The 11393-nt window shown below is 35.4% G+C and overlaps 1 protein-coding gene and 1 pseudogene across 1 annotated transcript; both read right to left on the bottom strand.

Moving 5' to 3' along the window:
* Positions 1-250: 250 nt before the first annotated feature.
* si:ch211-198p11.6 (uncharacterized) lies at positions 251-1932 on the bottom strand. The gene is made up of 4 exons (XM_056753553.1): positions 1790-1932; positions 1364-1474; positions 1132-1269; positions 251-959 (listed from the first exon to the last, which is right to left on the bottom strand). Exons 1-4 carry the CDS (start codon positions 1790-1792, stop codon positions 873-875), a joined length of 339 nt encoding a protein of 112 aa, XP_056609531.1. The 5' UTR covers positions 1793-1932; the 3' UTR covers positions 251-872.
* Positions 1933-3796: 1864 nt separating this feature from the next.
* LOC130426975 (polyserase-2-like) lies at positions 3797-8189 on the bottom strand (annotated as a pseudogene).
* Positions 8190-11393: the final 3204 nt, after the last annotated feature.

Raw genomic sequence — 11393 nt, 5'->3', positions numbered from 1 at the left:
TGTCTTTGCTGTTATGCACTTCTGTCATCAGGAAAGGGATCTACTGTCACGTTATTTCATGACCTTTAATCTCTAAAATATCTTCTCTGCATTTTCAGAGCCAATAGGAAACCGTATAAAAAATAGAAACTTGCTTCAAATGAAAGATAAAATAAATTATGCCCAACCCAGATAAATTCAAGACAATGTAAATGTCAAAGTAAATTCTAACATAAATGCTTGGTGGCCAATAACTCTAGTGGACGCAACACCTTGTAAAAATCTTTAATTCTTTAAAAAAATGTACACTTATAAAATACATAAAAAAATTACAGTAAAGGATTGCAGTTGCTGTCTGACAAGAACGGGCGATATAAAAGCCATAGTAATGTATTCAGGATCTGAGAATATCAAAATCTGGCCACACAACATCCATATCTGTATCATATTTCACAAAAGAAAAAAATAAGTATAACTGCTAAACACTTTGAAATGAAATGACATTATAAATACATAAAACTGTTTTGTCAAAATGTATACTGATTGATGTGCAAGCAGCATACTTAATTCTTTAAAAGTATGGCACTGCATAAAACCAAGCTCTGCTTTCTTTCTACCAAATAACTCTTTTGGCTTGGTGTTGGTTTATTCATGTCGTGTAATTATGTATAACACTAATAAACACATCTAAAATCTTCTCAAACGTTTGAAACGTTAATGCCAAAGGATTAAGTTTTTCAGGAAGGGTGTAATAATGTCTGCCAAAGAATCCTATCATTACAGAACACTTACAAAGTAATCTTTTGTGTCTTGTGTCATAGCTAACTGTGACTTAGGCAGTTTTTAAGGCATCATTTATTGTGAGGAGGGCCATCCACGGTCCCTTTATCCTTTTACTTAAACTTGATCTCAAAGCAGAAGCAGTTGATGGAGTCACACTCTGGAGGTTGACAGGTACAGGCACAATCCCACATCGCACACTGCAATATACAAGAAAAAACATTCAAGCTCAAATCAGAAAATAATACAGAATTAACATAAATTATCATATTAAATTTCATATACATTCATATTTATAGGGATGTTTGCTGTTTAAATGTATGAATGAAGTTAATATCTACAACTGGGAATAATAGCCAGTGTGTCACTTACATTAGGGGAAGGGCAAGAGTAGTCAAGACAGGAGCGCAGAGAGGGTGGACGACAATCACATGACTGGGCACACACTAAACAGTACTCACAAGGAGAGAAACTCGCACAACAATCTGAACACTGAGGATCACACTTGGCCTGTGGAGAAAGAGAACCAGGGTCCAAAATGAAAACTAAGAGAGGAAATAAAAAAGACTAGACTGGCTCATCATGATCTGATGATGAGTTCTACCTTGAGACAATGATGACACCACAACACACCCGCAAGGAAAATCATATAGATCCCCACTGAGATCATGATGATGGCAGGCAGAGGGAGGGACAGAGCCCATACAGGAACAGCCTGCAGAGCAAGTGATGTAGAGAGTGCGGTAGGAATTAAAATCTAAAAGTGAATTAGTTCTGCATTAGCTCACATAATAAAACTATTGCTAACAAATCGTTTCCGGCTTTGTTAATAAATCGAAACCATGTTCTGCTATTTATTATGTAGTGCGAAACTCATGTATATATATACATCAAACGGGACGCCCAGAATCAGAATGAGCAACTATGTAAAAGCCGTCATGACAATGTTTTTATTATACAGCCAGATGCATGTTTAGAGTTGCTCTCTAACAAACTAATCTTGTCAATAACAAGGCAAAGAAAAACTTACCATTATAACGTCCAAGCATTCCCAATACAACTCACAAAAGGTTTTAAGTAATCTTAGCAAATATTTTTTTAATAAATGTTTACTCCAGTTAGCGTGATGCCGAATGTGGCGAAGTTGATGATCAGTGTTGTCCTGGCAACACAGATGCGACTTCCGGTGACTGTACGGCGGTTTGCGAGGGTCAAACTCATTTCGTACTAAAAACTGGTGTGCCAGTAGACTGTCGTATTCGGTGTTGGGGAAGTTAATTGAAAATAACTGATACTTTAAATCAACTGCGTATTTAAATTACACTATCATTAATGTATAAAGTAATTAAATTCCTCACAATTGCTTCTTAAAAGCATTTAGAGCCATGTAGCAAGATGTTAACATTCTCATATGAATATCAACAACAGCAACAAAATTCAAACCATCTCTTAATAATAGTAATAATAACTCCAAAATGTTCATTTCAATATTGTTTAATGCAGTTATACACAGAATATTTTATATCTATAGTATGTTGGCTAATGCAGGTATGGTAGGCTACATAAGAATTGAAATTCCTATAACATTTAAGGGAATTCTTTATTTTTTCATGTTAATGTTCTGGAGCTCCATTGATAGCTTGTCGTAGTTATGGTGCAAGTTCATAACTCAAGGTACGTCTACTAAGAGTTGATAGAACTAACTGAAATCAGCTGTTCTGAAACTGAACACTCAAAGTTTCGCATCTCGGTTTTAAACAAGTCAGAGTTCACATTTTAACTCGGTGTTGGTTGAACCTCCTTATTGAAACGGGCCCCTGGTAAAAGAAAATTGTTCTCAGATAAATATTCACAATCACAAATGTCCCTTTCTATGTCAGCATCCCAAGGGTGGTACATTTCAACCTTTTTTTTTCGTTTAATTGCTAATGTTCCCTGACAATTTTTTATTATGCTATAATTATCTTATTACAAAGAACAACCTGTAATATTCCTATCAAAAACGGAATAAATATTGTCAAACTACATATCACTGGAAAGCGCTCAGATTGTAGTTTTGTGATATGTCAAACGTAGTGAAAGTTACTTTAAAATATGTTTAGAAATTGTTAAGGACTCACAGGCAGGCTAAAGTGTTTTCATCGTAAAAACCTATATCCTATACAAAACCAATTTCTTTTTATGACAATCTATATATAGTTGGAATGGTGGAAGTCTCTAGATTTCAAATCCGTTGTCCATTTTAAACATGGCAGAAGTGTTAATTTAAATGTCACCTGTACCACCGGTGGGCCAAAAGTGCTATTACAAAACAAAAAACAATAATGTTCCCATTAGTCTCTTTGCTCTTTGTCTCTTGTTTTCAAATCCATTGTCCGATATGCAATAGGACAAACGTAGTAAAAATCATGTAAAAGTGTGTAAATAGTTCTGTAAAAGATGTGGAAATACTTGTTTGTTGAGTTTGTTGTTTTCACTTAATTAGCTATTATAGTTGGCTTTATTATAATTAGTTAATTGTTTTATTTTGATATGTTCATTCAAAAACTATGTATACCCTCTTTGAAATGTTTTAAAAACCTGTGTTCAAGTCTATGAGAAAAAAAAGTCTCAACATAGTGTGAAATCAAGTGTCTCTGGTTTACCATTTAGGCATGTACTCCACCTAGTGGCCAAAGTTTGTATTGGATTTTAAAATGCCATCATTTTTCGGGGAAATCATATATTTTTTATGTAGTATTTTATATAGGAATAAAGTTATATTGAAAAAGTATTTTTATTCAAATAAACTTAAACTGCTATAACATTAAACAGTAAATTTCATTAAAAAGTTCCAAGTATCTTCTTTAAAACGAGACCAAGATTGGCTGCCTAGACCAAAGCTTTCCAGAGTTACGTAAATTTAAACATGGAAATCACCTTTAAGCCCACATTCAAAAATCGTGCTGACACAGAAAGGGTTTTTAAGCATAAGATCACTGTGCTTACTTAAATGATGTTAATGGATTGAATGAAAGTCTTTTTAAGAAAAACTAGATGCGTTTTAGTAGTTTGTTTTATTTAGAATATTTGTGACAGTTGTGATTTCATTTTAATTACTTCAATACATTCATTTATTAAAAAAATTACAGATTTAAGCAAACAAATCTCTAAATCTTTAATGAAAGAGTAATCAGCTTAAGTAAAGTTCTCTTGAAAATTCTGTGATTCATTTTTGGGTTTATAGGCTGCCTTTGTCAGTGCTTCATTTAGTTCTAAAGTGACAGGGAGCTCAGCCTTAATAAAAAGCCTGCATGAGGGCTGGCAGAGAGAGCAGAAGGATGCATGTAAGAGAGAGGGGGGAGAATGACTCCACTCCATCCATAATAGATGGAACGTTGTAGGCTGTCTCATATATGAAGTTGGTGTATTGCGATGTTTTCCTGAAGACTTGCATTCTTGGGCCATGATCTGGGTACATGTCTAGGTACATGTCTGGGTAAGGGCTGTAGTCCATGGACAAAATACCAGCCTGAACCCACCTGCCACCCACTTGACACAGCAAGGGACTGCCTTCATCATCCTGTGATTGAGACAGAAAACTGTTACAAACGTACATAGGTAACAATAATATTCAGCAAATTTCACACATTTGTGTCCGATTATTAATCTTATTGAGTTCAATGCCACTTAATACAAAATACAACAGAATTTTTCAATTATTATACACATACTTGCTGTACGTTCACGGACTCTGTGCAGATATACATCTCAGAGTTGATATCGGGACTACAATATACAATGTTTGTCTGGATCTCCTCAAGACCTGGGGCTGAGGCAATGATGACATAAACTTGGTATTACTTAGGAATTAAAAATAGATCATTCTCAACATGTCACTGATTCATCTAATGATGATTTATGTGTAATAAAAATTATATATGTGGTTATTAATATAAATCACAGTTACTAATGCAAACAAACACTCACATGGGCCATTTCCTGTGTCCCAACCCACTACAGAACATTGAGTGCCAGGCATAAATTCATGATTATACATGTTGAAATCCACCACATTGATGTGGTCTGATATGTCTGGTCCATACATCAGCTCCACTAGTGCCACATTGTTGTCTGGACCTTCGTTGAAAACAATGTTTTGTACATGTAAAGTCATCTCCATGCTGCAGTCCCTGTCTAAACCGACCACCACTGACCAATGAAATGGCATCATGGCTCTGAAGGATAAGATGGATGTCAGTACACTTATCTGTGATTAGGTCACTGATTAACTTTAAAAACAGTTTTTTTACAGAACATTTGATTACCCGTTAAAGCAGCTAGCAGAAGTTATGACAAAGTTTGGAGCGATCAGAGTTCCAATGCATGTATGGGAACCAAAATAACGCAGACTAGCCATCATTGGCCATGCACACATTGCTGAGGAGAAAAGACAGCTTGAGTTATTTGTTTGTGTGTATGGGGTTTTTCTACATTGCATTAGAAAACAGCATTATAAACATACTAAACAATGTCTTAATGACAAAGTTTAAATGCAGAAAGGTTTTTGTAAGAGTTAGTGTTTACAAAACATAATAGCTTAATATAGAAAATATATGTGATTATACTGTATATAATATATAAAGTTACAAAAAAGAAATGAAATTATATATAAAACCTTACAATTTGAAGAATTCTGTCCCTATCTTGATTGAAAAAACGTCAGTTTGTGTGTGGGTGATGATCATTCTCAATATTAGTATTTATTTTAGTAAATTATTAGTCAGCCATAGATCAATCCAAAAGAATGTTAAATTACTGAATTGGATGGAATTAAAGACATGTCACTTTGGATAAGTCTATAATACAATTTTAAATATATAACATGGACAAAATTAACTTTTTGGAAATATTTTTTTTATCAGATTTTCTAACAGTAGCCTGTAAAAGGAAAATAGCATAGAAAATAACTCTGATGTGTGTCTTACTGCCTGAATTTAGACCAAACAAACCTAGGGAGCTGTCAGATAGGGCTTCTGGTGTGAATTTAACAAAATAAAAGGAACCAAATTAAGGTAGAGTGAAATGGAAGTAAGGATTAAATTAGTATATGGTGCAAAAGAAAATTAATATATGAGGGGATTACATGAATAGCAGTTTACATACATGGACGACTACAAGTCGCATTCATGTCAATTTCATCAGGTCCGTTGGATGCAACACTGACAAAACCAGTTCTCTCTGCCCCGGCATAACCACTGATCCAGTCCTGATACTGAGAAATTCTGGAATACACCCCAGGGAAGTCAGGCAGGGCACAACCACGACCAAAACTCACAACACCGGCCTGGACCCAAATAGGGCCATTTCGGAAGACCATTGGACCTCCAGAATCCCCCTATACAGTTACAGTGAATTGACAACAGTCTGTTTTAGATATCTGGTGTTTGACAAGTAAACATTTTAACTGTACAATCCTCTTTATGCATTTATAGGTAGAATATCATATGAGGTAAGTTTAATGAACATTTATGATACCTGGCATGAATCTTTTCCACCCTCCAACAGTCCAGCACACATCATGTTGTCTGTTATTTTATTGTTTCCATAAAGGCAGTCACACTTTCTGTTTCCAACTATAGGCACATCTACATCCTGTAGGTTTTGAGGTGAAGGAAGAGATACTGGGAGATGATGAAGAACGAACATGATCAAAACTATACAATGATTTGAAACTCACATACATTTTTTCCATATCCAAACCATGTACTGCATGTATAAATATAACTTTTTTCGCCTTACCACTAGAATTTACAGTCCCCCAACCTGTGACCCACATGGTCAAGCCAGTGTTAAATGTGCTTCCTGCTCGGCCAGACAAGCCGGTGTGATGTTTTGGTTGAAGGTCACGGGTGAGGAGAGTTGGAGAAGAGCCACGTCATTGTCACTGGTTAATGAGTCGTATAATGGATGTGTAATGATTTGAGATATGTTTCTGGACACCTCATTTGGATTGGGGAGTTCCTGACTGTGTCTGCCCAGAAACACTGTTAAAACAGATGGATCAGGGGGCCTGAAAGCAAGGAAAGACAGCGTTAACCATTATCATTTTAATTTGTAAAGAAGATTTTTTTAGGGTAGCTTGGTATATAAAATTGTGATAATTATATTACTTACATTGAAAAACAGTGAGCTGCTGACAGAACCCATTCATCATTGATGAGTGATCCACCACAAAAATGGCCATTTCCGTCATGAAGGCTGACCTGCCATGGCCAAGCACCTACAGGAGCCTCCTGTCCCCCCACTATTTTAGTGTTGAAATCAGCTCTGCCACACACTTGGAGAAAAGTAAAGGACTTTTAGACTGACACTCAGAGAACAATGGTACGTGCTACAAATGTGGTCATTATGAGATGAGAAATCATTTACCTTCAAGTTGACAGTCACACCCTGAAAACAATAGAAACAAGATGACATGTTTTTAGTCAATCAGATTTAACTAAACACATGCATGTTATTTAGGCTAACAGGGTTTTGAGAATGCAAAATTCTGTCTTTGGCAGGTTATTGTCTTAAAAACCTATCAAAAATATATTTTCATCAGAATATTCAAGATGACAACATATGGTGTATGCTTAAATGTTTGAAATTAGTTTTATGACTAGCAGGCCTAGTTTTTTATTGCAAAGCTAAATAAAAATTGGATTGAATTGTTTTGAATAATGAATTAGAAACAATAATGTGATAGAAGCTGGTTCATGAAATTCCAACAGCAAAGACGATCAGAATAACAAGAAAATCCAGGTCATCACGTAAAAAAAATACATTTGAACTTTTCCTAAATAAATGTACGAATATAACTGTTGTATTGCTTAAGACTGAGTATTACATTATTTTCTTTGCAGCATTGAGGTTTAAAAAAAATACAGAGCATCTTTTCTGTTATTTGGAGTTCCTTTCTTCACTTTTCACTTTGAAAAATATTGTTAGTTCACAGAATGAAACAAAAATGAACATTTTACCTAACAAATATCTATAAATAGTCCATTTTAAATCAGAAAAACTAATTTTGAAATGGTCTCTTAATTTTTTCTGCTGCTGTATTTATTGTCTGCTCCAATTTTCATTCTCAATCACAAATTCTCATGACAATAGAGGTATTCTATAATCTTGCATGTTACAAATGTGGGTATATGATATTGGTTTGATCATATCAGTTTCTTAATTTTCTGTGCTAAATAGAGACGTTAACACTGTATCCCTCTTACTTTGCTAGAAATTAATCAACTTCTTTATTGCTTATTCATCGAGTAAGTAAATAAATTTGACTTTACATAAAGATGAATGTATTTACCTTTGGTAAGGAGAGCAGCACAAAGACCAATGTCAGTTTCCACAACATCTTCATCTCTCTTACCTCACTGTGAGTGCTTGATCATATATATACCCCACATCCTGATAACTTAACGCCTCTCTCACGCCTGATTTACCTAGGACACACCTTAACAATGACACGAAGACTTACATAATACAACGAGATTCTGTAGCTTACTGAAAAATTAAAAACATTCAGAAAAAATTAAATGAACAAACATTCAACAGAAGACTTATCGACTTGTTTGATTTTTTTTTTTAAACTACTCTTGTGATGTTGTCACATGTTACTTAATTAAACATTAAAAAAACATTACTTTTAAAGCGTTTATTACTCAAATTTTATTTTAATTTAATATTAAATAAACTTTAGTTATTGGATAGTGAAGTAACATTTTTGTCTACTCCGCGAGAAATTCATTGAGTTTGCTAATATTTTTAAGTTGAATTAATTCAAAATTTTGTGACAGGTTGAACCAACAAAAAAAAAAGTGCGTTCAGTGCGTTAACAAATAGTGATCTACTTTCTTATTATTAGATCATGCATTTACAAATTCAACTTGAGCATTTTGATTTACTGTGTGGCATAGGACATAAGAGGGTTTCTGAAGGACTGCAACAATGAAAGGCCTAATAAAATACAAAATAAAAGGATCACTTAATATTTTAGTGCAGGTAATTCAAAGAGTATTTCAAAGCTAATTGCAAATTGTTCTCAGATATCATAGAAACCTAAAGGTCAACATATTTGGTTGGCAGTGAAACTGGTTTTCCACGTTCCCCGTAATGTAGTAAAAACACAGTATCACAATCGATTCAGATCTAACAAGGTGTGTTCCCTTTCTGGTGCTAATACAGTCTATTTAAAACAACATTACAGTAAGTTCATTGTACTTTCATTGTATCTCTGTCAAAAACTTGCGGTCTGTCATATATGCAAGTCCTTTGTGCCATCAAAAGCTTTCTTACATAGAAAATGATATCTGAAAGTGATTAACAATTCAGTTCATAACTTAAATTAATATTTAATTCACCTCATAATAGGCTACTAAATTACATGCTGGCCAATTTTTTGTAAGTATTTAAGCTTTTACTTTTTAAAGCTTTAATTTTATTTTTTCCTATTACTATTTTTATTTGACTGAAATTTGTTGTAGATGTGCTTTGTGTGGCCCTTAATCCTGCTTAGATATGGCTCACAGGGTGCATTGGTAAATCTTAACAAATGTTCTGATAAAATTTAAGTAGCCTTAAATAGGTCATGGGATTTTTTTTGCATATTTTTCTTGCATTTCTCTGTGGTTTGACTTGTGAAAAAGCTTGTCAATCTATCATACATTCCAGAGACACAAGTATTTTAGAAACATGTCAGAAGATGAATGCCTAAGTCAATGTTGACAAAGTCATTCAAACAACCACAATAAAGAATTTTTATTACATATATCTTTGACTAAACTCTTTAACCCTATAAAGAAAATCTCTTTACCTCTCCTCTCCAACCACACATGAAAATATATTTAGCATTTTTCCATTAACAAAATATACTTTTTTAAAATAGAATTATACTAACTTTTTTATTTCTTATGATTGTTATATTTATATTGGTACTCAAACCACTTTCAAATTATTAAAATATTTTTATTATAGAGAACGAAAGTTCCATTAGTTAAATGCTCTAGGCATTTGAAACAAACATCTCAGGATCAAATTACTCAAAAAATCAAGACAGTCAAGACAGATTTTTTCTTCAGGTGTATATGGTATTTGATTTCAATCACTTGTAAAGGTTTGTTTGCTTTTTTGATCACATGACTGTGAAGACTGTCAAGTTTTTAATCTTTCATCAGGATTTTTCTTTCTTGAATGTTGATCAGCCACAAAGGTAGGCTAACAGTACAGAAATAACTCTTTCACGTTTCACCTTGAAAAGTACTCAAAAATATCATTAAAAATGTCATTTTAAAGATTGGAAAACACACGTTTCTGCCAATTTTATATTAATATTGTGTTTCTAGAAATGCTGTGAACAAACAAACACACCTCAACTTCTCTAACTATCGCAAGAGTAACGAGCTGCAGGTGCAGGCCCACAGTACAGCCAATCTTGATGCAGCGTAGACAATCTTGATAAGCGGGTCTTCCTGCCGCGCGTCGGTTGGCGATGTAAGATTGAGTCTTCCCGGCAGAACCTGCGCTGAAGATTACATTTCTACCAGAAAGACTCGGGAGGTGAGAATACTTGACAATGAACATATAGTAGGCAACTGATCAGCGACAAGCTGCGAAAACGGTCAAATATATAGTTATTTGGCGTAGGCCCCGTCCATAGTTCGCATCGAGTGCTCAAGAATGCGCAGCCAACCCCTAAGATTGTTTGAGGGCTTTGCCTCTGGACCAGGGCCTACCCCCAAAGATTTGAAGGAAGAAATTTCTACCACCGGTTGAAGATTCTTGAGGTTCCTGAATAATGAGATAAAGAATAAAATTGTTAGTGAGGGTGTTCTCTCACTTATCCCAACTGCTCTCAACCGTGCCCAAGCGCTAATATCCACCTCTTCCAAGCGAGCCAGGAACCGCTAAACAAACCATGCCCGGGCACGATATGGAGTGATCACACTTGTCAAATGAACCAGGCTTTGGGGGTCAAACCTGCTCGGGCACAGTCCAGATTGAGTAGGGAGAGTCACCCTGAGACATTAATCGTAAAATTCACCGAGCCTTGAATTTCGCTAGTAATATCGCCATACTCTAATGAACTCATCTTCATTGTGTGGAGATGAGCCATTGAGACAAGCCTCGATAGGCCGCAACATTATGACGAGCCTGGAAAGGCCACAAATTGAGACAAGCCTCGATAGATCTTGACATAGTGACAAAGCCTCAATAGGCCTCATCGTTATGATGAAGGCCTCTATAGGCCATGACATAATGACGAAGGCCTTGATAGACCGTAACATTAACTAAGCCTTGATAGGCCACGATGTGGTGATGAAGGACCCGATAGGCCATAACATAGTGACGAAAGCCTCGATAGGCCACAGCATTGAAACAAGCCTCGAAAGGCCACAACATTTAGACGGGGGACTTAATAGGCCATGAAATGCATACGGGGGCCTCGATAGGCCACAAATTTGAGACAAGCCTCGATAGGCCAAAACATTTAGACGTGGGACTTGATAGGCCACAACATGGAGACGGGGGCTTGATAGGCCCCAACATTTACACGGGGGCCTTGATAGGCTGCGACATAAAGACAGAGGCCACGATAGGCCATAACA

The sequence above is a fragment of the Triplophysa dalaica genome, chromosome 7 (assembly GCF_015846415.1).
Source record: "Triplophysa dalaica isolate WHDGS20190420 chromosome 7, ASM1584641v1, whole genome shotgun sequence".
NCBI lineage: Eukaryota > Metazoa > Chordata > Actinopteri > Cypriniformes > Nemacheilidae > Triplophysa > Triplophysa dalaica.
Note: the sequence above shows the minus strand (reverse complement) of the source record. Positions and strands in the feature narration are given on the sequence as shown.